The 27,629-nt window shown below is 50.6% G+C and overlaps 1 protein-coding gene across 1 annotated transcript in view; it reads right to left on the bottom strand.

Annotated features, from left to right (window-relative positions):
• LOC142853975 (cadherin-23-like) overlaps window positions 1-27,629 on the bottom strand; it is a 246,940-nt gene that overhangs the window by 95,342 nt on the left and 123,969 nt on the right. The window contains exons 9-10 of the mRNA XM_075979128.1: window positions 4,797-4,909; window positions 3,232-3,420 (exon numbers count right to left, since the gene is read on the bottom strand). Coding sequence (XP_075835243.1) covers window positions 3,232-3,420; window positions 4,797-4,909 — 302 coding nt within the window. The remainder of the gene's footprint in view (window positions 1-3,231; window positions 3,421-4,796; window positions 4,910-27,629) is intronic.

The raw sequence follows: 27,629 nt of genomic DNA, 5'->3' as shown, positions 1-27,629 counted from the left end.
ATACATGCCCACTCACTTCTGGGCTGTGACGTCCTTGCCATGTCCCCAGCAGCAGTGCAGAGGTGGACAGCAACTGAGTTTGGGGGAAGCGGGGTGGGAGAACGGGACAGCCGTATCTCCAAATAAAGAGCCTGAGACTTGGGTAGGAAATCCGGAATTGACAGACCAACATCATCCAAACTGCAATACATTTGCTGTGTGACCTTGGGCAAGGCCCTTAACTTTTCTGAATCTTTCTTTTCTGACAAGGGCAAAAATCACATCCAAGGACTGCCTCTACTGTGGCACCCCTAGAGCTCTGGGGGTGGGGCACTTGAAACCACAGAGGCGGCGAGAGTGAGGCTTGCCACAGCCTTTAATTTGAAGCAGAGATGGGTCCGCACCAAGGCTGACTTCCGGGCTCCTGCCTTCCTTCTCCAGGTTCTCACCCCCACACCTGCATCCCAACCATCTATTTGCATCTCAGCTGTCACACAGGACAAAAAGCAGCTGCTGCTGACTCCAGCCCACTGCAGCTCTTTCTTCCCTGCCTTCCGGAGTTCTCTAGAGCCTGGCAAAAGTGAAGAAATCACCTGGAGACTAAGGCTGGGAGTCCTTGAGGCTAGCCAGGGCCCATTTCTAGCCCCTGGGCTATGGGGCACGGTGCACTGGAACCTGAGGGGCAGTGATAGCTTCTGATAAATCTTGGATCTGGAGGCACTGGAGGTACCGCTAGCCTTTCTGAGATAAATTAACATCCTAAGTAGGAACCACTGCCACAAAGTTCCCGCAGAGGTCCCCTGCTTCCTGTTCCCCTTTCTGTTTTCATGGTCACTCTCTACTGCCCCACAGTGGACTGCTGAGGTCAGTCTGTCCCAGGCAGCCTCTATGACCTAGCCCGGAAGAAGTCCATCTTCTGGCCATCCTTAGCATCTGTTGGGCAGATACTGAGCAATGCATGTCTCTATCCATAGAGCTCTGGATAGAGTGTGAGACATGACCGTCTGCTCATCAAACCCATTTTGGCCATGGCCTGTGCATCTTGCATCCTGTAGCTCCTACAGCCTTCAGACCCACCAGTGGGACTACCAGTCAGGATTTGGGGAGGCTGTCACACTCATCACCATGTGACTACCACTGTGGGGACAGCCCAAGACTGCCTACAGTTCTGTAGCACCTGTGACAGGAGGTCTGACCTCTCCTCCTGCGTTTAGATTTGCTCACTTTGGCCAGAAAGATGGCTTAGCCAGTAAAGGTGCTTGTCATTAAGGTTGATGATCTGAGTTCAAGTCTTGGATCCTATATTGTGGAAGGAGAGAACTGACTCCCCAACGTTGACCTCTGACTTACAGATGTAGCTCAGTGCACCCACCCCATTCCCACTAAATAAATAGCCAAATAATTTGCTTTGTGGTCTCTACCCTATGGCTGTTCCTCATCTTCCTGCACCTAAGTACTGCTGATTGAGTTGGCTAACGCTCAGCCAGAGCAGGACTCCCATCTGGTAACCTGTTAGAATGAGCTTGTGCCTTGGGGTTAATTTGTTACTACAGCAGAGTTGGACAGATACAGTATCATTCTTTCTTCCTAAACACAGGAGTAGGGGTGGCTCTGACAGGATCATTAACACCCCTAGGCTACAGAGCTAGTCAATGGGGGCTTACCCTCAGGTCCATTGGGCAAAAAGCCCATGCTGCCTCCAAAACCAAGTATAAGCATCCTGCCTGAGTCCCAGGTCTCTTGCTTCTACCCCAGCCCAAACCTTGCATTGCCTGTGTGGGTAACATCCCGCTCTGCGGTCTGTTTGCAAGTTCTTGCCTCTGGGCCTCTATGGAGCACTAGTGTTCCTGAATGCCTTGGCTCAGTTCAAGACCCCTCTCCCCAGAGAGCCTTCCTGATCCTCTAACCCAAGGACCCTACTCTTCAGCTGATCACTCATGGCCTATGATCCCTGGGCCTTGGATGCTACAAAGGTACGGGTGTTTCTTGTTCCTCAGGTATCACCATTCCCCAGAAACCTAGAAAGGACTTTATTCTGAGGCTCTCATGCATAGTATATGTGCATGCACATGCATGTGTGTGTGTGTTGTGGAAGCGCACTGCAGACACTTCCGACATTCCAGGGGGTACTGGATGAAACACTAGAATATGAGAAAATGCTAGAACTGCTTTTCAGCATCCTTAAGCAATAGGAGTTGGCAAGATGAGGGTGCCAGGTCCCCATGTGAGAAAGGAATAACTATTACACCAGAAGGAGTCAGCCTGCTTGTTAATATATATGTTTTGGGGGTGAGGCAAGGTCTCAAGGAGCCCAGGCTGGCCTTGAATTCACTGTGTAGTCAAGTATGACCTCTGAACTTCTGATCTACCTTCTTCTACTTCCTGACTCCTAGGATTATGGGCATGTATGACCACACTCAGATTATGTGGTACTAGTCATTGAACCTGGGGACTTGTGTGTGCTAGGCAAGTATTATACCAGCTAGGCCACATCTCTAAGTCATCTCTGCTTTTAGAAACGCTTACACTTTTGCTGCAGTTATTTAAAATAGCCATACTACAGGCCACTTGTAATTGGGACCCTTTATACTTGTTCCCAGTAATCAGTAGAGGCTTAATATGTGCTTTGCTTATCTTCGATAGGTTAGGATGAATGACTCAGCAGGAGATGGAAGTGGGACACACACACACACACACACACACACACACGAAGCTAGATACCCATATAGCTTGGTCCTGGTGAATGTGTCTAGCTAGGAATAGCCAACTGGAGCTGGTGAGATGAGGGTAGCAGGTCCTGTGGGAAAGGGCTATTACACTAAAAGCAGGAATCAGTTTTTATACAGCCTCTCTATCCTAGGTGCAAACATCCAGGCAGGACACAGGTTGATGTATATTTAAAAAAATAGCTATATTAATGTATGCATTATAATATCCATTTTGAATCAGTCCAGTGGCTATAGATACATACATATACCCCCCCCCCCGTGTGTGTATGTCTGTGTATGTGCATGCGTGTGTGTGTGTGTGGTCACACATTGGAAGTGTAAGCACGAATGTCCTCCCAGGGTTTAGATGACAGCCTATAACAGCATAGAGACGACTACACAGCAGGGGAGGGTGCACAGTAATGGCTGTTTCTATTTCTCCACTGAGGACCCAGAATCCCAGAGACTCCTGATACCTGTCCTAGTGCTGCACAAAGCGGTCAGAGCAACAAATGCAGATGGGCCATGTGCTCCAGCAACTCACCTCATCCTTGTCCACCACCTGGATGAAGAGCGGGAGGGCAAAGCCAACCTGCGCCAGCTCAGTAATGGCCACGCTGTACTCAGAGCTATTGAACTCTGGGGCGTTATCATTGATGTCAATCACCAGGATGTTGAAGGTTGTGGTGACTGTGGCATCTGACGGGGTTCGGTCATCATTCAGCTCAGTGCCCTGCAGACAGAGGAAGGCATCCACAGTCACAAAAAATAGCTGTTACCCATTTAGGATGTGCTCGGCACTAGATCATGTATATAGGGGTGAATTAGCCCATTAAATCCCCACCCCGGTCCCAGGAAGATGGTTCCATCTTCTGCATTCCATGTTACAGGTAAGGGCATCGAGGCTCAGAGAGGTGAGGGCATTTGTGTCATGAAGAATGGCCTGAGTAGATCTCAAACTCAGGCAATGGGATTCTGGAACCATCTAGGAGGTGGGCAGGAGGATCGGACAGATTTCATACTGACTGAGGGGGGCAGGGAAAGACCAATCAGCTCTGAAGATGGTATAATCAGGGCTTCTGCTTTATAATACCCACAGATGGAGACTGACTGAGTCGCTGCTGTGGTCCTAACATCACCAGGTCTGAGAAGTTCTGAGTGAGATGCAGGAAGGATCTAGATGTCTGGAGGTCCACAGCCCCAGGTCTCAAAGCACCATTTTCTAGTTCTGATCCCAGACACTCCTAGAGAGAGCTGGTAGCATCTGCCACCAGAGATAAAGTGTCCAGGCCACTGGCACGTTCAGCTGACATTGTGTTAAAGGTGAGAACCCTGAACTCTGAGGCCCCAAGTGAGGTGGAGGTGGAACTGGGTGAAGGGGTGGGCTCTCTTCTTTCTTTTCCCGTGACCTCCTTGGGATGAAGCAAAATATGAAGAAGGCCTGGGGTCGGGGTGTGTGTGTAGCTAGGAATATGTGAGGGACACTGTTTACATATCCCCCTGGAGACTCATCCCTGCACCCAGGAGAGGGGAAGGAGCTGGTGAACCACGAGAGCCAAGAGGCCCATCGCTGCCTCAGGACTTCTCAAGGCCAAGGGGGTCCAGGCAAGGCCAGCCTGTGCCCATCCCTTCCATGCAGATCTTTCTCAGAGCTTCTTGCCTACCTTAGTCCCTTCCGCCACTGCTATATGCCTGGGTTTTGGCAGCCCTTGTACCCTCCCCCCAGGATCCACTCCCTAGCCTTCCCAGGGAACGGCTCAGCAAGCCATTGATTTCAATTAAAACTGGCCATGAGTGGCAGGTAGCAGCAAGGGACAACAATGCTGGCACCTTTTCCACAGCTTCCAGGTGGAGACCCCAAGCTCCTAGCCCTTCTTCTACAGCCTGCTGTTGGCTAAGCTGGGGTAGCATCACCCCTAAAAGGGATATAGACGTTCCAGCTGGTGCAGGCATTGTAGTGTGTGTGAAATGCCGGGCAGCCTGGCATTTACAACCCCAGTCCCCTTTGGACTGTTCTCCAGTCCCCTCCAGACTGTCCTCTGAACTGCCAGGGATGGCCTCAGGCTCCACAGGGGTCTAGAAGGTGTGGTATCTGCCCAGGGTTCTCACCTTCACTGTCAGGATGAAGCCATGACTGTACAGGGGGTTCTCCCGATCCAGCAGGCCATTCAGGGTGAGAGCCCCACTGATGTAGTCCAGGGCAAAAATGCTGTTGGTATTTCCTGCAAGACAGAATCCCAGAGCCATGAGAGGCTGGCAGAGAGGTATAGAGTCAAGGCATACACTCCTCCGCAGGGGGTCAAATTCAGTAGTCTCTGACAAGGGTAGACAGCCTTGAATCAGAAACAGATTACAGTACCCTCCCCGGGGCTCCACCTTGCCTCTCTGAGCCAGTCAAAAAGTCTCCTTTCGGTGATGGCAAATACAACACTGAATATTATTTTTCTTTTTTAAAAAAATGTTTTTGAGGCAGGGTCTCAGGTGTCCTAGGTTGACCTTGAATTCCCTATGTAGCCAAAGATGGCCTTGATTTCTGCTTCCACATCTGGAGTGTCGGAATACGGGGTACGCTGCACCTGGTGTAAGCAGTGCTGGGGACCAAAGACAGGATTCACACACGCTAGGCAAGCACTCTGACTGGGCCATGTCAGGCCTCGTTTTCCTTTAGAACAGAGCCTTCCAAAGAGGGCAGAATCCAGGCAGGACACAGTAGACACGTTGGGTTCTTTTGTGATCATTTTTCATGTAAAATTATTATTACTATTATTCTCATCATCATCATTCAGTCTGTGGGTATAGTCACGCACATCATGGTGTGCATGTGGAAGTCAGGGGACAGGTTTGTGAAGTCGGTTCTTTCTGTCTTTACATGGGTTCTGGGGACCGAACTCAGCTAGTCGGGTTCATCAGGCAAGAGCCTTTACCGTCGAGCCATCTCACTGCCCCATTTGTGCTCATTTTATGGTTCTATTCCATTCTATTCTATTCTGGTCTATTCATTCTATCCTGACTTTTTATGGCAATGGTACGAGGGTTTGCTTTTTTTTTTGTTAAATGATGAATATGTTAAAACATAATTCAATTTTAAGAAATATTCTAAGTACTCACTAAATTAGAGACACTTATTTAAACTACTCACAAAAATTATACATGAACAACTCTGGCCTCCTGCCGAGGCCCTGAAGCCTCTATCTCTCCCCTGCCAACTGGGCTTCCTGCTTCTGTACTGTAACACCCTCCCCCGCCCCAACACCTCGGCTTCCTTGGGCTCTGCACGTGCTCCTTCCTGCTCTGGTCTCTCATTCCCTGGCCTCCTCTCTGCCCTCCTCTCCCATCCTTCCTACCCAGCCGTCCTCCCTGCCCTTGCTGGAGTCTTCACTAACCAGTTGGTCTATTTATTCATAGACCCGCTGTATCCACTCTCAATTCTGCAGTTCCTAGGACAGGCCATCCTGTGGACAGGCCTGTGCTTGGCTTTGTGGGCTCAGCTGTCTATAAGCCAGGGATTCAGGCTGAATGAAGCTGTAGCCTAGGGGGAGTACATATCACTCTTCCCCAAACCAGGTCCCTGAGGGCACAGCAGGCCACACTGTTCACAGATGAGAAGGCTGAAGAGGGAAAGCAGCCAGCTCGGGAGAGGAGCATCAGTGCCCTCCTGTGCGGTCCTGGACCACTTACGTAACCCCTCAGTGCCTCCACTTCCTTCTATAAACAGGGATAATACCAGCATCTACATTGTGAGGATGAAATGAAGAGATGTGTTGCCTTGGGACAACAGCTTGGTTGATGCTGTTATGAGCAGGGCATGGGGTACAGGCAGGACCAGGGTGAGCATGGGCCGTCCCTGACTCTGATGGAGGGAAACAAGTAATACCTAAGTTTTCAATACACATGGAGTCCAAAGTGGCCGTGGATGTGGTAGCACTTCCCTGCCCTTTCCCGTCCCCACTCCAAGGAACCAAGAATGGAAAGTCCTAGGTGAGATCACTTCTCTTCCTAACTTTAAGGTTGCAGGACTGGGGTTGTTCCCAGCCTGCTCATGCAGACAGCCAGGAGTCCCTCCAGTTCTGTCAGCTGCTGTAGGACTGTGGATCCCTCTGGGCTTTCTGTGGCTTTGGAATCTGGATCTGGCTTCAGTTCTGCACGTGTATCCCCACGTGCCCCTGCCTGAGGTTCCTCTGACAGAGCAGACTGATGGGTGTGTACATGTTTATGTAAAAAGGACTACCATATAAGGAGACACAGACAGGGGCTGTAGCAGAGGAGTTTGCTACAGGAAATGAGGGACTGTGTGATCCCATTCATTCATTCATTCATTCATTCATTGACCCTCAAGTTCTCACTAATTCATCCATTCATCCATTCAAAGGACAACATGCTCTTCATTCATTCATCCATCCATTCATAGTACTGTATGCTCTCACTCATATTTTTCATAGGATTGTATGCACTCATTCATTCTTTCTTGGCTTGCTTCTGCTTTGTGTTAGGGGCACGGTCCTGGGAGGAGCAGTATTAACCAGGTCCTCCTAGCACAGCTGACCAGACAGGACTGGGGTGGGATGAAGACAGGATTACGTGGTTCTTGGAGGGGGCTGGCCCTCCCCTGTTCCTGCACAGCTCACACAGGCTCTGGCATCCCATGATGGCATCCCCCATGGCCAGCATCCCATCACCCCAGATTTTCATATCCATTTATTCTTTCCAATAAAGGAGCCTGTGAAATGTTTAACTAAATGTGATCCAATTTTGATCTTTGTGAGATTTCACCATAAATCATTCAGAAACCAAGAAGGCCCCTCGCTGAACAGCTTGCTTAAAGTTTAGGTTGGGGAAATAGGGCTACTGAATCCAGTACATTCAAATGAATCCCCTCATCCAGTACCTACCCCTCTCCGTTCATGGTCACACTACCTTCTGAATCTAAGACACACCTTCCCCAACCTCAACACCTTCCCCACAAGTTTACTGACAAATACTGCTAACTGGGTACACCCAAATAAACTTGGGGGACTTTCCCCAATACACACACGCAAACAACACACAAACACACCCCCACCACGTACACACTTTTTATAGCTCTGTGCGATTATCTTCCAAGATCCCAGGACCAGCAGGCAAACTCAGCTACACCCAGCGAGCTGCCAAGGCCACCTGAGTGAGGTGCTCACTTGGCTGCTGCCATCGTCACCATGGCAACCTGCAGCACTTGCTAGGATGCTATGGGGCTTGGGCACTGACTTGAAGTGAGCCCTGTGGAGGAAAGGTCAAGGGCATGCTCATTAATTAGCTCATTCAGGTAGCCCCTTCAAGACCATACTTGAGCCCTGACAATGGGCGAGCTACAGGACCATAGGCAAGGAGTTCTGCCTTCCGTCTACAGCAAGGACTGTCCTTCATGGTACCATCATACTGTTGACAGGAGGAGTTCTCAAGGGGCTCGGGCTCTAGAGGAAAAGCGGTAGACTAGAGGAGGTTGCCATCATGCACTCCAGGGACTTACCATACTGGTTTAACTCGGTTCCAATAATGGCTGTGGGACCTTAGTCACGTTTCATAGCAGATAAGTATCTCTGTTTCCTAGGTTACAAAATGGAAAGAATAGTGGTCCTGCCGAGGGACCAGCTACTGAGGGTTGCTATGGGGTATGATAAATTAAGACACTGCCCAGAATACTGGAAGCACCCACAAATCCCAGCTGCCCATACGGCACTAAGATGACTGCTGTGATTCCTGTTCAGTACTGGGCACCATCCAGTAGGGCCCTTTGCCTGTCCCTGTTTGCCCAATGGGGACACACTCTTGATAGCAAATTTCACATCCAAGGCATGTGTTGACAGGTTGGTTGCTATGAGGAAGAGGCTTTGACAAGATTCCCCCAGATCCACAGGGCATCATGTCCCAGCTCTAGCCTCTGTCCCTGCTATCACTGGCTCCCAGGGACTATGAGCTCAGCACACGCACACACGCACACGCGCACACACACACACATCCCTTTTTATCCAAGTCACGTGGGGATCTAGAGGACTCAGGTCACCTATTAAGTCCCACTGCAGAACAGGAAGGAAGCTGTCTCCCTTGTCAATATGTCCCAAGTGAGGGGTACCCCTGGCATGGGTGAGGCTCTGGGATGAGAGAAGGTTTGCACCCTGAGGAATCTGGATTCTAGTAACTGTCAATCTAAATATCACAAGAGAAGACTGTATCACTGTGGGGGCCCCCTCTGGCTTTGGGGGGGATAGCCACCCCTTTAGGAGCTTTGAAAATCTGAGGAGTCATGACTCACCTCTCCACACAGAGGAAAAAGCTGGGGTCAGGAGACACAGACTTTGGTCTCCAATGTGTTAAACAGTGACAGTAGCTCAAAGAACATGTGTCCATCACCAGGCACGGAGCTGGCCTCATTGTCATTACCCATCCTTCACTACGACCATCCCTGCCACCCTATGAGGAGACACCCCATTGTTTGTGAGAGGAAGCAAGCTCTGGTGTGAAATGCCTTGCTCCATGTACCTAGCCAGCCCAGCTCATGTGTGTGACTCTTCTCACACAAGCCTGATACAGACTGTACCCACATTGTACCCGGCCACATATGAGGGGACAAAGACAATGGCAGAGCAAAAGAGGTCCTCGTCATTCAGAGTGAGGGGTCCCTGATGTCATTCAGGAGTCCCGGGAGGCAAAGGACCAGCATGATCATTTTCAAAGGGTGATACAGAACTGTCCAATGGGCACATGGAAAAATACTGAGCACCTCTGACGGCCAGGGAATCCGAGCCATAGCCAGCTGCCACCTCACTCTAGTTAGAACGGTGGTTATCAAAAAGACACGATACCACGTGGAGAGAAAGGGAACCCCCCCACACTGCTTGGGGGCATAGACCAGTACATCATAATGGAAAACAGCATGAAGAGCCCTTTACAAGCTAAACCTAGAACCACCACAGGACCTAGCAGGCTACTGCGTACACCTGAAAGAGATGGGATTGGTATGTCCAAGAGAAGACCTGTACATAGCTAAAGCAGCACTGCCCAATACAGCTGTGATATAGGATCAGTCTGTGTCCTCTGCTGATGAGCAGACCAAGACGACTGCATAGACAATGGAATACTATGCAGCCATAAGAAGATAAAATTCTACTGGGGCCATAGTATACATGAACCCGGGGAGGGGTGGCTGTATTACATGAATTAAGTTAGGCATAGGAAGCCACACACGGCATGATCCCAGTCAAATATGGGACCTAGAAAAGTCTGTCTCCAAGATAGACGCAGAACAGGAATTACAAGAGGAGGCTGTGGGGAGGGAACACAGCGGAAGGCTGTCTAATGATACAAAGTTATATGTTGGGAAGGATACTGTGGTGTCCTATTGCCCGACAGGGTGGCTAGAGTTAAAAACATGCAGCTGTGCGTTTCAAAAGAGCCAGGAGAGGGAATGGTGGAGCACTTACCATGAAGGAACGGTAAGTGCTCAGGGTGATATATATGTTAATTTCCCCTGATTTGATGATGATTATCAACAGGGTTTATGTGTGGCAAAGCATCACACTGTATACCAAAAATATGTGTAATTGCTGTCAGTTAAAAAATAAAGAAAATCCTAGATTAAATAATAAAAAAAAAAAGAACTTACTTCCTTGAAAGTTCTAGCTTAAATCCAGCCATAGTAGGGCTGGAGGGCCAAGGCTGGCCTTAGAGGGTTGCCAGTACCATGGTGGTGTGGCAGACATTGGGTATTGGAGACTTATGGACTGGCAGAGATGGCATCTGTGGGCCTACTGGGGACATGCAGTGATACTAAAAAGACTCCAGTGACAGTTGGAAGATATAGGTAGACAGACAGCCTCCAGTGCCAGGTGTCCTGAAACAAGAAGGGGTGCCCCTGAGAAAGATACCAGCGGATATGCACAGGGACTCTTTAAGCTGAACATCCAACAAAGTCACTGATAGGGAGGGTCTTTGGCTATCTCTAGAGAATGAGTTTAAGGTCAAAGGGAAATGGGCAGGGAAGGAGGGACCCTGAGAGTCAGGTGTGAAAAGCAGGCTAGAGGTGGAGTGTCCACTAGAGGGAACCGTGGAGCGGAGCAGGGACCTTGGTGGGATTGCAGAAGGGAGGAGGAAGAGAGAGGGGGTGAAAGGCACAGAAGGCAAGCGACTCATTTGGGGTAAGCCTCCTTGGCCCAGGGGAGTATCCTCGCCCCCCTCTTCCCATTCGTCACAGGCTGGTGACTTCCTTTTCACCCTGCACCTGCGTGCCCATGCCAAATCTCATCAGCCCCTCGCTGTCCCTCATCTCGTCTACAGAATCTTGACCCACACTGCCAGGTCCGGGTAGAAAGCAGTTTCGTGAGCAGTTGATGGAGCGTGTGGGAACACAGGCCGTTGACTCCGAATTGCCTTGTCTGCTCTGCTGGGCAACAGCCCTGTGCCCGCTCTCTCAACTCACGCCCTCTGTTCTGAATGAAAGGAAAGGCTAAGGTCCCACCCTGTCTCCGTCCCTCTAGCAGGAGCGCCAGAGTCACCATGGCCTGCCATGGAAGCTGAACTGCACCTCCTAACCAGAGCCCAGACAGTCTGGCTGGCCTGCTCGGAACTGTCCAGGCATTCCCTGGGCCGGGGTGTTTCATCTCCTGGGGTCGGTCCCCAGAGAGGTACTCAGTACACATTTGCTAGCTGGCCTGATGTTGACTTCCTCCTGCAGCAGTGATCAGAGAAAGGGGTGATCAAAGCTCAGAAAGTGGGGTATCCCTGGCATCTAGCCCTGGACTGGGCCTTGGAATAGAAAAAAGAAAAGTTGTGACGTGTGATTCACATGTAACCATCAACAGGACAACAAAATGACCAAGGGGCCAAAGGCATGGCTGTTACTCATGAGGTGAAAGGGTTTGGGGGTGTCTCCTAAGGGTCTCTTTCATGGTCTGTCCTGTCAGGTATAGCCACCAAGCAGCCATGTGAGTGACCATAGCCGCTGAGCCGCTGGGCCCCAGGCAGCCTTGGCCTGCAGGCCCATTGCTGCTCACTGGAGCCCTATCATTCTGGCTGCTATAGAATTTTATCACCGTATAATGAAAACTGCAGGTCCTTCTGAGACACGGGCTTTGGGCAAGATAGCTTATGAATTAAAAATTGCTATTCATCTGCCTGCTGACAAAAGGGGCTGCGGTCCTGGGTGGCACATGGGCCGGGTGGCATTCAACAGTTCTGAGACTAACATATGGCAACCAGGGGTGTGGGCTATCCCTGCTGTCAGCTGGGAGGGGACCAACTGATATCTTGCTGCCCCTCCCAAGGGTCCTGGAGTAGGAGCGGGAGAGGCCTCGTTTCCTGAGCCTTCCTTGAAGCCACCTGGGATAGGATCCTGATCTCAGCAGGTCTTGCAGCAGGGAGGGGGGTGTTGGCTTATGTGTATTTATGTCCCAGCTCAAATGTCACTTCACAGTATAGTGGCCATCACCCCCCCTCCCACAGCCCATAGCTATTCTGTCTTCTTCCTATTGCTTCGGAAATGCTTCTTTATTGATCTCTTTTTTTTTCCTTCTCTTTTTTCCTCTTTGTGGATTTCTTCTCACTTTTTCTCTCACAGGAAGGTAACCACTGAAGGGCAGGGACTAGTTAAAGGCTCAGCTGACACACCGTAGCTAATCAATAAATGCTTGCTTTTTTTTTTTCTTGGACAGGTTTTCACTGTGTATCCCAGCCTGACTCTGAATCCGCAGTCATTCTCTATAGCACACCTGGCCCAAGAAAGGTTGTGGGATATACAGGAATGAAAATGTGATCCCACCTAGGTGTCCAGGGAGAGGGGACTGGTCAAACAAGACACAAAATTCAGCAAGACACTGAAAGTGGCTGAAGAGACTCACATAACTTGACAAGAGGGTTTAAGACGTGAGGAAAAGTCAGGCCCATCATGGTCACGCAGAACATTTTTGTTTAAAAAAATACATGGGCAGAAAAGGAACGACCCCCAACAGGTGTTAATATCCCTCATCCATGGCAGGTGGTGGCCGGAACTTCAGAACCAGCTGAGCTGCCATGGGGGATGTCCCATCCTCTGTCCCCCAGACAGCACCTTCCTCACGAGACAAAATCACCAAAACATTGCCAAATGTTCCTGTGGGTGGAATCCCCCTGCTTCAGAACCTTACTTAGCTTTAGAATCACTCTAACCTTTCCTCAGTTTATCCGAATGACATTTGCTTTAAAAAGAGAGTCGTTCTGAGTCCCTTTAAAGGTAATCCCGAGGTTCTGCCATTAGGCAGAGATACCGGCGCACATTGTCAGTGCAACTAGAGCGCTGAATTTCATACTTCGAAATGGCATATTTTTACATAATATGTAGTATGTATTGTCCCTCCAGATGAAAAGTTCCTGCTGCTTGATGGAGCGTGCCTCCAGCACCCATGCTGGTGTCAGAGGACGGTGACTCTGCAAGCTGAGTTCTCCTTGTCATCGCATAGCCACTGAATTTGAGGCTAAAGGCCCGGACACGCCTGCTCTGGCCCCTACACCATCACTGAGTGATGTGACTCCCAGGTGATGGGTAGGAAGCGGGACCTAGGTCTGCTGAGCCCCCACCTCCACCCTTGTTGGGTTTGGGGGACAGGAATTGTCCTGCAGCAAGAGGTGGGGGACAGAGTTGGGTCTAGGTGAGAGGAGAGGGAAGGGAGCTGAGAGGGTGGCCGTGGGGAGTCCTGGGAGGAGAGGAATCTATCACTAGCAGACAGTAGCTTTGGATGCCAGGTATGTGGCAATGGGTAGCAAAAAGTGCCCCCCCCAAGGCAAGTCCAGATGGAAGAAGGGAAAGCTGCTAGGGATGGGGACAGGAACTGGGAACGGCGATGGAATACCACTAGTGAGGGACAGAATGCGCCACGGGTCCACACGTGTTTGACAAGGTTCTAAGCACTTTAGGCATCCTTGTCAGTCACGTTTTATGGACACTCCAGATGGTGGCCGGTCACTGTCCTTACTGCCCTGTCATCATCATCCCCATCATGACTGTCACAAACATGGCATAGAGAGATCACATGATTTCCTGAAGTCACACTGTGAGCAAGCGGCAAAGCCGGAGTCAGGACCACCCTGGAGGTATTTTCATCCCCTCTCTCAGGGTTCTGTGTTCTGTCTGGGACAGCATGTTCTGTCCCACTAGGTCCTCAGCCTTCTCCCATCACCCTGTCTATTGGATAAAGAGTGAGGTCCATTCAGGTGAGATGACACCTCAAAGACACATGCTGACGGAGGGACACACCAGGCTTAGAACCTGGTGTCTCGGATTTTAAACAGTTCTCCTGGCTATCAGGGTGATGCTTGTCCTGTGTGGGACAGTCCCTGCCTGCCAATCATGGAGAGGAGGCAGGGAGGACAAAGGTGGGGGCTGCAGATCCTCTGGACTCCCCCTTGCCCTCTGAGCCCAGTGCAGGGGTGCAGAAAACCCCACCTCCCTCATCTGGGGTCCCATCTGGGGCCATAGGGGGAGTCATCCCCCCCAAGAGGCTGTGAATTTTCTGCCTCAGGTCCTCATAATTCTCCCACGGCGTGGTGCTCAGGACAGGTCTGGCCTTAGGGAGATTTACTGCTCAGATAAAGCCATCTCAAGTCCAGCATAAGCAGCACAGGTTTTTGATGATCTGAAAGGCCTTGCCCAGGCCTGCGAGGGGAAAGAGGGATGCGAGGATGATTGGGAGGAGGAGTGGGAGGAGAAGAGACACTCAAGAAAACAAAGAGGGCCATGAGCAGATACCCAAGATGACAAAAGCTTTAAAGGGGGACCATGTTGTCTGTCACCCCCAGAAGCCTGTCCCTAATCCTCTGATGTCTCTCCTTGCCTGGAAGGGGGATGTGGGAAAGCCAGGGTAATGGTCTTGAGGACTGAGCTTCTGAGGGAGTGTGGGTGCCAGGGACTACCCAGCACACAGTGTGTGTAGGCACAGGCACAGGGCCAGGGAAGGATGGGGATCTTTCTCAGAACACCCATCATGTGGTGCAGAAGATCCCCTCTGTCCCCCAGAAGGACAGGTACAAGTCTAAAAGTGACTGACACACTTAAAGGGTCTGGGTATGAGCGAGCTTGGGATCTGCATTCAGGTCTGGGTATGAGTGAGTTTGGGATCTGCATTCAGGTCTGGGTATGAGTGAGTTTGGGATCTGCATTCAGGTCTGGCTATGAGTGAGCCTGGGGATTGCGTTCAGGTCTGGGTATGAGTGAACTTGGGGTATACATTCAGGTCTGGGTAAGAGTGAGCTTGGGATGCTGTTCAGGTCTTCCAACTTGTGGACTCTCGGGGCCTTGGTTTCCTCTTTGAGGGAGGATGAAACCCCTATTCACAGAACTGTTTGGAGGTTTGGTGACAAAAGATCTAAGATACTTCACAAACTGTGAGGTGCTGAACCCATATTGAATATGTGCTGGTCAAAGATGGCAGGCAGGAGCCTTGGGCAAGAGGAATCAGACAGACTTTGGTTCAGTGGGGTGGACTGGGCGGGGGGGGAGGCTTGCAATGACAGTTAAAGGGGTCATTGAGACTTACGGGATGAAGTGGTTTGTACCGCTCACCTCCTCTTCCTGTCTTATTTCCAGAGCCCGCCATATAGTCTAATGTTGGCCACTGCCATGACCACACACATGCAGTTCTGGCATGTGGAAGTGTGGCATGTGACCACGTGATACTTACTGGGCAAGCGATACGGGGGAGTCTTCGTTTTCTAACTTGCCCACTAAAGCTGGTACCACACTTGTCCCGTGAGTGGCTGGGGTTCAGAGCAGGCACAGAGAAATGGCTCCCTGCTTTACCTAGATCACCACCCCTGCCCTTCCATTGTCTTCCCCAAGGAAGAGTGTGCCAGACCCACTGGCCACATAGTCCTCCTCTCCCTCCTCCCCCGAGGCTCCAAGTTCTAGAGGGGAATGACTTTCAAATCTGCAGAAGGAGAATCCATCCACACACCTTGAGCTGCGTAATTTATGAATCAAATTGTGCTCCATCAGGGCCTGCAGCCCAGAAATAGATGTGGTCAGATGAGGTTCATGGAGCTAGCCCCAGTAACAGTTATCTTCATAGATGCAGGCCACCAGCTGGCAGGGCTGGTCACCAGCTAACCTTGAGAATCTCTGAGGGACAGCAGAGTCCCCTCAGCCTGAGCTATGCTTGGAGCCTGAAGGGAGAACAAAGGTCTGCTTGGGGTGCATGAGATAGCTGGTGACCAGCTTCTCTGGGCTTTAAGGCCCTCCCCTATTGTAAATGGGGCTCTTTGATGGCAGGGTTCATCCAGCGAATTCATAGTCTCTCTCACGCCCCCTTCCTTTAGACTTTCACCCAGCCCAGGCTGATTTCAAATGCCCTATGCAGTAAGGACATCCCAGGACTTCTCATTCTCCTGCCTCCACCTCCAGAGTGCTGGATTACAGGTGAGCTCCATCACAAGTTTACACAGTGCTGGGATCGAACTCAAGGCTTCATGTATGCTAAGCAAGCCATCTGCTGACTCAGTCATATCCCCAGCCCCAGCAGAGGTATTCAAATGCCTGTTGTAGGGATCTGTGCTTTAATAGAAGGCCCATGGGCAGGCACCCAGCTTCCATTCTGGTGTGCTCAGAGCACTAGGTGCGCCCCCCAGGACTTTCCTGGTACTAACCCATCGTGGTGGGTTCAGGCATCACCCAAGAATCTATAGGGCCTGTCTTCATGCTGCACGCCCCACCAGGACCAGAAAACCCCTTTAGAGGATCCTCACATTCACAAGAATTTGGTCTTCTGCAAAGGGCTGATAATGTACTAGCTGGGACCAGGGTTCAAATCTCAACATCACCGCTTCCCAACTGTATAACTGTGGGGCAGTGACCTACCCTACCCGGACTCCAGTTTCCTTGACTGTGGGGAGGGAAGGCCTATTCTTATCTCTGGGGGCAGATGTGGGAATCAGAATGGGTAATATAGCTGACCCGTGCAGCATAGCATCCAGCACAGAGCAAATGCTTACCAAACATTCACCATCATTTTAACTTCTTCCAGATAAAAAAGGAAAAGATATACCATGTTGTTTAATCACTGAAGAAGGAATGGGTCCACGCTCTATGGTTTGCTGGATGATCTGAGGTTTGAACCCACAATCTTGGCTGCAAAGTGTATATGCCTTCCCCTACCCTACATGGAAATGCATCTTAGAAACATCAAAAATCTGCACCAGGAAGGGCACAGTTTGGGCCTGGCCTATTCTCTGATGAGGGTGTCGGATCTGGCCAGTAACTCAGAACCTAACATCAAAGCGATGCTTCTCGTCCAGAATGACAGAGGAAAAAAATAACACATCAAGTAAGTTCAGATCCAGGGAGCAACAGGGAGACACCAAAGGCCTTGGCTTCTTAGGACCATGAGTCAGAATCATCAAGTATACAAGAAAAAGAAAGACAATTTGTTCATTGGGGAAGAGCCCCTGTCTGAAAGCAGAAAAGTCAGGGATTGCCCAAAACTCTGATGCCAGGAACTTCACGGATGAGTGAAACCATCCGTGCAGAGGTCCTAAGGTCAGCTTTAGGGGATGTTGGACAGTGGTTGCCACTGTAGGACTCATCAGAGCCTTGAGTACCTGCGAGGTGTTATGACTCATTAAGACAAGACTGTTGGGATTCAATGTCTTTCCAACTGAACAGGCCAACAATTCCTTTTGCAAAGGCTAAGCTGCTGGTTTGGGAAGGTTGTTGAGAGGACTGAAGCTACAAGAGGCCACTCCCACAAATCCACTCTAGAAGGGTCCCTGAGCACCAAAGTCAGGTATGCCAAGCATAAGAGGCAAACGTAGATGGGAGCCTAGAGCCCATCCGTTTCAGAGTTTCCTTGGATCAGTTACCTAGCCATAGCTGCATAGTAAGGTAGAGACAGATCTTGGCACACATGAGTGGACTTCAGTACAGCTCAGGTTGGAGGCAGAAGCCACAGGTCATACATGGATTCCAGATCAGGGATGAGTTCCCTGGAAACTTTGGGGGCTACGCACACAGAGACTAGAGACAAGAACAGCAAAGCCCAGTTCGCCCTCTGTCTAGTTCAACCAGCATGACAGTTCGCTGGTCTTATTTATTTTAAAGTTGTCTCGTGGCCTAGTATGATTAGCCCAAATGGCAGTTGATCTTTACTCGAGACAAGGTCTCGTGGAGCCCACACTGGTCCTGAACTCCATTTGTAGTGGAGGCTGACTTTGAGCTTCTGATCCTCCTGCCTCTGCCTCTCACGTGCCGCGATCACAGGCACACACCACTACGCCTGTTCTATACGGTGCTAGAGATCAAAGCTGCGGCTTCGTGCACGCCACGCAAGCCCTTATCTTTGACTACTACAGCTGAAGACGCAAAACACAAGCCGGCATGCCAGCATGCCACCATTCCATGTGGGTGACTCTTCCGGGACTCTGAGACATGCTGCACATTCAAGCTGGGGTTTATCTTTGGAGCTATGTAATCATTAAGGGCTCCCCCGCAGTCCCCAGAGGCTTCTGGGGACATGGACAAGAACAAAGCAGACCTTTAACCCCGGCCATGTTTCATTGCTTAAGGAACAAAAGAGCAAAAGAGGACCTAAAGCCAGTGTGGCACGGTCCCACACGTCACCAGTGGTGCATAAGATGGCATCTCAAGATATTTAATAGCCAATGCTCCCCTGTGAACCTGGCCTCCTCCTGAGATGAGGGAGGGTCGGGGGTCCTTGGCTGGAGCTAGATGGGGTGAACAGGCAGCGGGATACCCTGTCTTAACAGCCCTGTTCTAAATCGCCCTTGTCTTGCCTTAGGAGACAGGGCCCTAAGTCACAGTCCCATGATGTCCCCAGCCCCTGGCTCGGTGCCCCAGGCCACGGAGACATTTGGGGAAATGCTTGATGAATGAGCCCAGCTAGACAGGGAGGGACAGGCGTCCCAAGATGCTCCCGTCCCTGGCAGCAGGCAACTTCTGCTGAGCAAGCGGGAACTGGGCTGTACACGGCCATCTTTCTGTTTTTGGCAGGGGTGAACCTCAGCAGTGGATAGCAGAGCATCTTCCCAAAGCCTCTGGCTGCTTCAGATAGGGAGGGACGTGGAGCAGAACTTAGGACCCTTCCCGACTCCAGAGCCTCCAGCTTCCTTCCTTCTCTTGGTGTGGGCGGCAGGGCCTGGCATCTTAGAAGGAGGACTCTGGAAACTTTTCTGCATTGGGGGCCTAACAGTATCCCCTTCTAAGCTTTGTGGACAGACACCCCCAGAGAGAAAAGGGCTCAAAGGTCACTGCTGTGGCATCTTTGGGGTAGCTTTGTGAGCTCTAGAGCAGTGGTGTTTCTCAACCTTCCTAACTCTGCGACCCTTTAATATAGTTCCTCATGTCATGGCAACCACAAAACTATTTGATTGCTACTTCATAAGTGTAATTTTGCTACTGTTATGAATTGTTATGTAAATATATGATATGCAGAATATCTGATATGAGACCCCCAAAAGGGTCGCTACCCATAAGTTGAGAACCACTGCTCTAGACCCACAGTGTCCTGAGAAAAGACCAAGTCTGTCCCTGCCTTGTAGAGGAAGCTTTGGCAGAGCCAGGGCCCACATGACCCCAGCCCAGGCTGGAAGGTGAGGCAGCTGGGCTCTTCAACCACATCACAGACTTCCGTCTGGATGTGCTCCAGTTCTGCCAGCCCTTAACTAGACAGTGCCATCTATAACATCTCAGTCTGGGGAAGATGGAGGATGACTTATGGCTTCAATTTCCAGGGGTTGGGGGCGGGCCTCAGGAAGGAACCAGCTTTATCCACCATGTTTGGCCCATGTGATTGGGCCACTAAGTTGGTGAGGGTTACACGGATACTCTCACATACCTGTAGACAGAGACATGTAGAAACATACCCATAGACACACACAGATACACAGAGAGACACAGAGAGACAAATAGGCATGCCCACAGACACAAACACATACAGAGACACAGACAGACAGACAGACACGCACACACACACTGCATAGAAGTCTATGTGTCATACAGAATGACCACCGTGTCCCAAAGTGCCCAATAAGCCAGTAATAGAACCCACAAACCAGAGGCAACTATACTAGTCCCTGGTGCTGTGTCCCCTCTTCCTAGGGCTTGGAGGGTCAGCTATTATCAACCCTGGCAATGCCCTCCTCTTCCCCATCTTTGGCAAAGGTCTAAGACTACATTGGGGCTCTGGTCATTCCCATCAGGACCTGCGGCTTTCCTGACGGAACAGGTGAAGACTGGGGAGAGAAGAATCACTGAAGTGCCCAGCTAGGAAGCAAGCTGCTTTCCTGCCCTCTCAGCCCATTTTCCTGCCTGTGTCTTCTTGGGAGGTCTGGGTGTGAGGCTGGCTGGGTGCCGGTGGTAGTGCTGGTGGTGGGACAGAGAAGGGCCAGAGGAGAGGAGACGCCCAGAGGCGAGGAGAAGCCCAGAGCCTGCTTCTTTCTCTACCATCCAGGCCTCTCGCTAGCCTGTGATCAATCTCCCCAGCCGAGGGGAACTCCCCTAAATGAACTCCCGTGTCCAGTGCCTGCGCTCTAGCAAGTGACTAGTTTTGCCGGGAGATGAAAGATGACTGGGCCGTGTTCCCAGGACGGAGGCGATCTCCATAAATCTGCCAGTGTTCTGGGATTACTTTGTGGGATTAATTATCTGTCCTTCAAACAAAGACCTGACCTCAGCGACCGAACGTCCCCAACCTGGGAAGAAGTTCTGTATGGCTCAGAGGCAGGGCTGGAAAGGGCAGAGCAAGCCCGGTTTTTCCTACTTGGTTCCTTCCTGCCCAGCACAGCCAGGCAACCTGGTTCACATGACCCTTCTTAGCCCACCCTAGGCCTTCTGCTTGCTTCGTGGGCTAACCCAGGGCAACCCTAGCCTCATCTCTTCCCCTGGAAACCCTCCCACTGCCCAGGTTCACAGTTAGTGGGCAGAATTGAGACTGTCTGAAAGCCAGCTCAGTAACTACCACTTGATCAAACAGCTGACTTTGAGGGGTTTTTGTTTTGTATTGTGTTTTTTGCTATCTGGGTCATATCTGTAAAATGGGAATAATGCAGGCAAGGCCTGCACAGGCAAGATTGCCTGACATTCCAACAAGGCAGGAGGCCCTGAGAAAGACAAAGAGGCTTGGGACCCTTAGAGACTTAGATTTTGTGGTGTTGTCTTCTCTTGGTTTAGTACAGAATCTTTCTGATCTGAGTCTCCTCATCTGTGGAATGAGACACTCTGGTACTCACTGTAAAAATAAGATGGAGGGTCTGCGAGATGACTCAGCAGGTAAAAGTGCTGGCCACATAAACCTGCTGGCCCAAATTCAATCCCCGGGACCCACACAAAGGTGAAAGAAGGGAACAGGACACACAAAGTTGTCCTCACATCCTGAGCACACACAGATACACACAATGAAACGAAAGCAGAGGAAACATCATGGAGGAGCTCTTATGACATCCTGTGTGGGACGGTCTGACTTAATCATAACTGAGAGAGAAGTTGGCGCCTCCGTCCCACAGGGTTCACACTGGATGTGGGTCTACTTAGGCCAGGGATCTACCTCAGGGCCATGGAAAGTCAGCATTCACTGCAGACATCCAGAGGCAGCTCAGTGACAGTGGAGCTCAATTAACAGTCCTGACTCACCGTGCCTTGGAGGACAGTTGGTTGTGTGGTCTCTGATTTCCCTGCACAAATAAGGGAAGCTAAAGAGTTCAGTCACCATGGCTTAGGGATGGTTGGGAGGGGGTGGGGGCATGGTAGGAAGACCCTGGATATGGGAGCAGAAGGCTTGGTGCCAATTGCTGTCTGCACCACACTCAGCCTGGATCACCAAGTTGCCACAGCTCCCACGTCTCCCTGCATCATTAGTGATGTAGGAAGGCAGACACCCCACAATGTTGGTTCAAGAATGGGTAATTCGTGTGAAGGTCCCTGGCAGGTGTCAAACCCACGTGAGCCCCTCCTCTCTGGGTGCAGAAGTAGTATGTTTGGGAGTCTCAGCAGTCCATGTCCCAAGAGCCAGTGGATTGTGGATTTCCAGGTCACAGGACCGGAAGGAAGACAATGCAGCAATTAGGTGACCATGACAGAGATGGCACTATTCTGGGTTCAGGATGGGTGGGTGGTGACAGGTCAGTGAGAAGTGGCTGCCACATTGGTGAGGAACAGAATGGGGAGTAAGGGGACTCCAGTTTGTTCATATTTAACGCAGACAACACAATCTGGGTGGTCAGGGAAGGCCCCTTGGCAGAAGGGACTGTGAAGAGAGGTCGGTCCTCAAGGAGGGCGGGACATAGGCAGGGGGACCATGAGGGCCAGGCAGAGTGACAAGGATGGCACTCTGAGCACCCCTGATCTTCTGAGCACCCTACTTTGAAGACATGCAACAGAACCATCACCCCTTCTGTAGGTGTGCTCGCTTGGGGGACTAGCAAGTGGTAATTCACAGAGCACTTCTAGGCACCAGGCTCTGTCTACGCCTCCTCCCCTTTGAGCTGGGCTTTTCACCTTCTGTTTGCAGAAGCCATTTGCTGAGCTCTCACAGAAGGATGAGCTCTGAGCCATGATTTGAAGCAGTACCCTACATTCATTTATATATATATTCTCTCTCTCTCTCTCTCTCTCTCTCTCTCTCTCTCTCTCTCTCTCTCTGTATGTGTGTGTATGTATGTGTGCGTACGCACATGTGTTCATGTGGAGGCCCAAGGCTGACATTGAAACTCATCCTTGCTCCCCCTTACTTTATTCATCAAGTTAGGGTCTCTCAATCAAACCCAGAGCTTGCTAGTCTCTCTAGCCAGTTTCTTCTGGGGATTGCCTGTCTCCACCTTCCGAGGCTAGAATTACAGAGGGGTTTCTGTGCCTGCCTGGTACTGGCATGAGTTTGGGGGTGTCTAAACTCTCTGGTCCTCATGTTTGCACGACAAGCACTTCAATTGCTGAACCATCTCCCCAGCTCCTCAGTAGCCCACATTTAAATCCTAGCTCTGACATTTATAAGCCGAGTGGCCTTGGGCAAGTTACTTAGGCACTGTGGGCTTGGTTATCCCATCTGTAAAGTGGGTATAGGGATAATGTCTCCCTCCTCTGGGTGCTAAGAACTATGTGACTTGCCTGGAGCAGGCGCAAAGTCAAATGTTGGGAAAGACATTCCTGGAGGGTTTTCCCTTCATACATGGCCCCTCTCCGTAAGACCTGTTCCAGCACCTCGCTACACGCAGCTCTGAGTATGCATGCATTCTCACTAAATGCCATCACTTACAATTTCCCTCTCTTTTTCTATCTTAGAGGAATAAAATATCTTGTTCCTTCCCATTTCTTTTATGACTCAACACTTGGTTTTAAATATTTATCTGTTTTGCTGTAGGTACACCTATTAAGTTAAACCATAAGAAAGAGCTGACATTCAGCCATTTCTGACCTACAAAAGTAGCAATTTTATGTGCTTCCACTTACTAGGATGTGGTTCCTTACTAATTTGGAATATTCTTCAGTACAGGGCTTGGAAAACCATCTCTGTAAAATGCCACAGGAAATCCCTTAGCCTTCACAGGCCAAGAGGCAAAACTGAGGACATTATATTAGTCCCTCTTTAACAAGAAAGAGAAGCAATTTCTGAAAAAAAAATCCAATGAATTCGAAATATAATTGAGTAGTGTCTTCAACTGCAGGCCTACCAGGGAGAGGGATGGAATTGGGGTGGGGAGGGGGCATGGGAACCACTTTGCTTAACTGAGGGCCTTCTAGCATCTTCACAACCTACAGACCAACAGCAAACAGGCTCCCACCTTTAAAGTGCTGTTTTGGTCTGCAGGCTTGTGCAATACCCACAAAGGGAGGACTTGGCCCCCTTGTCACTGTGGAACTGAGGAAGGCCATTGGAGCCGCCTTTTGCACATTGCTAATTTCTAGTAGTTTCAGATTCTCCAGAGCTCCCACAGGTCATGGGGATTCCCCACCCCAGGGAGATCATTTGCCCGCTTTCCTAATGGATTCCCTCAAGTTTGCTTTGCTGGTTTACGGGGATTCATCATGTATTCCGTCCACGAGTCCCTTGTTGGCTTTAATTGCTGGAGAAACCGTCTCCCCTTCTGCCACTTGCTGTTGACTTTGCTCACACATTCCTACGGAATTGGCTGCCTTAGATGTTCACCCGTTTTTCTTCTGGGGCCTATGCTGCTTGGGTGCCAACAAGTTCTTTCCTGCCACAAGGTCACGAAGATATACTCCCCTGCTTTCTTTTATGAGTTTTGTATTTCTCCTTTCACACCGAGGTCTTCAATCCATCCAGAGTCCACCTTGGTACATGGTGTATGCTGGGAAATCTGGCTTTATTTTTTTTTTTCCAGTTAGGGAACTAGTTTCCCCGACGCCAGTCACAAACAAGTCACCCTTTCTCTGTTGATTTGTGGCGCCACCTATGTCATCTGTCAAGTGCCCGTGCTAACACCTGAGTCAGCTTCTGCAAGCTCCTCTCTGTCTCACAGGCCCAGCCATCTATCTCTAAGATGCCCTGTGTGGACTGAGCACGGAAGCATGTGCCTGTAATCCCAGCACTCAAAGGTTGAGGCAGGAGGACAGATACGAGTGCAAGGCTACATAGTGAGACCCCATTCCTGGGGATTGGGATAAAGTAGAGTGTGCCAGAGGAAGACATTCAACATGGTCTTTGGGTTCACATACATACATGGAAAGGGAGAGAGGAAACACATTTGGTTCCCCATTCCTAATCCCAGGAGATACAAATAAGAAGAAAGCATCCTCTGGGTGCCTGTAAGACCCTCTCAGCAAGGGCCCCCACCATCTCTCTGAGCACCCCAACTTCTGCTGGGTTCAGCTAGATAAGGGAACAATCTCAGCTCCTGGTCCTCAAGGTGCTTCCCCTTCCCTGACCTGCAGCCCAGTGGGTCTGTCTCTTCCTTAGTCATCCCTCACTTCCTGGGACATCTTTGCCACCTAAGCTTCTGTCACTCAGCCTCATCTGGAGGGCCAACACTCCACATCCCACAGAGGCTTTTGGACAAAGATCCTGTCCATACGGGGCTGGTATCCCTCAGCACTTGCTCTGTACCCGGCACAGTCCTAAGCACGTCACACGCACAGATGTGACCCTCAAGAGTCCCCATGAGTCCTTCTTCGTGTCTAGATGACGAAGGGCCTGGGAGACCAAGGCTATGTTTATATGTTGATCTCCCAAGCCCACTCTTTTGAGTGTGTGTCATCCTGTCCCCCGACCCCTAGCCTCAGCCTGGCCCGTGTACAACTATATTATTTTTCTTCACCTCGACTCTATGTTTCTCTTCCAAGAGTCACTCTGAACGAGACTACGTAAGAAAGTGCCACAAACAGCCAGCTGGTCAACCCCACCAGAGGCGACCGGAAGATGTGGGGTCCGTGGTGGTCTCTGTGGGAGTATGTGTTATCTTCTAAGGCCCAGCCTGTTCTGCTCTCTTGGCTCTAGAGGGATCTGAACCAAGGCTAAGAGGTGTTATAGACATGAGCACCCAAACAGACCTTCTCTGGAGCGGAACTGACAGAAATAGAAACTGAAGGAAATCAAGAAGAGAATAAACGGCTCACCATGCAAGTCAGAGGCATTTCACACCCCATGTGTCTGCAAGCCCTGCCACTGGCCGTCAGCTCTGGGGACCGTGTAAGTCACAGCTAGGGAGTTAGCATCGGTGTATGCCCAAGGTCCTTGCCAGAACCCTTCCCACCCTCAGCTTCCTCTGGTCCCAGGGAGGACTTCCGATGGCCACACTGCGGATCCAGTAAGGTCTCTTAGGCATCACTGAGTCACACCCGGACAATAAGTCTCAGTACCTCAAACCTTCATTTGTCGAGCAGTCCTGTGATTCTCAACTAAATGGCTCTTGCTGACATTTAAGAATCAAACCATCACCGGGGGACAAGTCACAAGGCCTTTTAAAACAACACTTGACCAGCACCATTATCACAAAGGGCACTTCTAGCTCCTGCTTCCGGGCTCTAGAGCGTGCCACGGGTCAGGTCCTTTAGAGTATGAGATCTTTATGTCCTCCCAGAAGGAGGGACAGCAGGACCAGGTAGCTGGACCACGGAGTCATTGGATCCCACCTGCCTGTTTCCATGACAAAAGCAGCCCCTTCAGGGGCCCTAGGGCGGTGCACAGCCAGCAGAATGTGGCTGTCGGAGGAGAAATTCATTCTGTGCTGGTGTTTGCTCGTTTCAATCAATGTCTGGAAGTATCTGCTTGGGAATCTCTGTCTCCAGATATTGGTCAAATATTTGAATGGGGAGCAGTGAGTTAATTGCCTTAGCTGGAACACTTGACAGTGAGGGAGATAGGGAGGTGAAATGGGGCCTGGCAGGAAGCCTGGGGGTGGAGCCCAGGTTCCCACAAGGGAATAAGGGAAGGGGGTAGGGGGACACAGGCATGGTAGGTGTGTTTAGGGAAGACCTATGCAGGATACAGAGCTGGGGACAGCGCCTGGAGCCCACCTGCTGGTTCCAAAGCCAGTTCTACTCCTTGTCCTGTGACCTTGTATGACCTGGACTCAGTATTTCCATCTGAAATGGGAACAATAACCACACCTCACGGTGACCTAGGAGGACTCAAGCAATAATAGACACCTCAGAGGATCCGCCCTCTAGGAGGACTCAAAGGACAGGCGGGTAAACTTGGAACTTGTTCTCAAGCACCTGTGAGGTGTCACCTATTGTCCCCATGTCACTACCCTTAGGTCACTAGACGATTTCCCAATGTTGCTAGGGCTGAAGGAAGAAGAATGTCCCACTGAAATGCATGTCCATACCCTACCCTCTGGCGGGAAGCAATTTCCCCCTTCAGTCCCTCTATCCAGGGGAGTGTCCCAGAAGGACTGGCTTTCCTGAACTCCAGAATTAGTTCTTGCAGAAGCCATGTTGCTGGCTTGTGGTGAGCTGCCTGCATTGTGGGTCTCTCCAGGTCTTCCCTGGATGTGGCTGGTGGATGGGGACACTGGGGCTAATGGAGAGATGTCTTCTCCTCTCCGTGCCCCTCTTTCCTTTCTAATGGCTTTAAAGCACAGACTTGATAGGACAGACAGATGGGGCAGGGAGAGTGGTGTGGGAACTGGTGGCCTTGTTTGGCTCGACAGAGGGGAACACTTTGGGGTAGAGGTACACGTGCTGCTTACGAGGGGTCCCAGCACATAGGGCTCCAAGCAGTGACTATGCGGGGTCAAGCTCCAAGTGCAGGGTGTGGGAAAAACTCACCCCCATTTCTACTCATAATTTACTGCGGCTTCAGGATCACAGGGAGGCCAGAAACATGAGGCCATTACTGTGCCTACAAAGGTTCTGACAGTAGGAACAATAAGTCACCCTCTTCAAGCAGGGGACAGTCTGACAAAAGAGGGCAGGAACAAAAAGCCAAAGAACACACACAGCCACCCACGGGCACTTCCAAAACTCTAGGCGAGGATTTATAGAGAGCCAACGTCAAGCCATGCAGGGAGGGAGGAGGGCATGGGCCCATGAAGTCTTCTGGGTTTTTAAAGATTATTTATTATGTATACAGTGTTCTGACTGCATGTATGACCCCAGGCCAGAAGAGGGTACCAGATCTAATTACAGATGATTGTGAACTATTATGTGGGTGCTGGGAATTGAACTCAGGACCTTCGGCAGAGCAGCCAGTGCTCTTAACCTCTGACCCATCTCTCTGGCCCGAAGTCTGTGTTTTTGAGGAGCCCAGAAATGATTTTCTTCTTTTCTTTCTTTCTTTTTAAAAGACCAGGCTTGCCTTGAACTCACAGAGATCTGCCTGCCTCTGCCGTCTGAGTGCTGGGATTAAAGACATGTGCCACCCATACCCAGATGCTGCTGCTTTAGTAGTCCCGCGTGTTCCAGGCTGACCTGGAGCTCACCATGTAGCTGAGACTGACCATGAATTTCTGATCCTCCCGCCTCCACCTCTCACAATGGAA

Source organism: Microtus pennsylvanicus, chromosome 7, assembly GCF_037038515.1.
Source record: "Microtus pennsylvanicus isolate mMicPen1 chromosome 7, mMicPen1.hap1, whole genome shotgun sequence".
Lineage (NCBI taxonomy): Eukaryota > Metazoa > Chordata > Mammalia > Rodentia > Cricetidae > Microtus > Microtus pennsylvanicus.
This window is presented reverse-complemented; position numbering and strand designations above follow the sequence as displayed.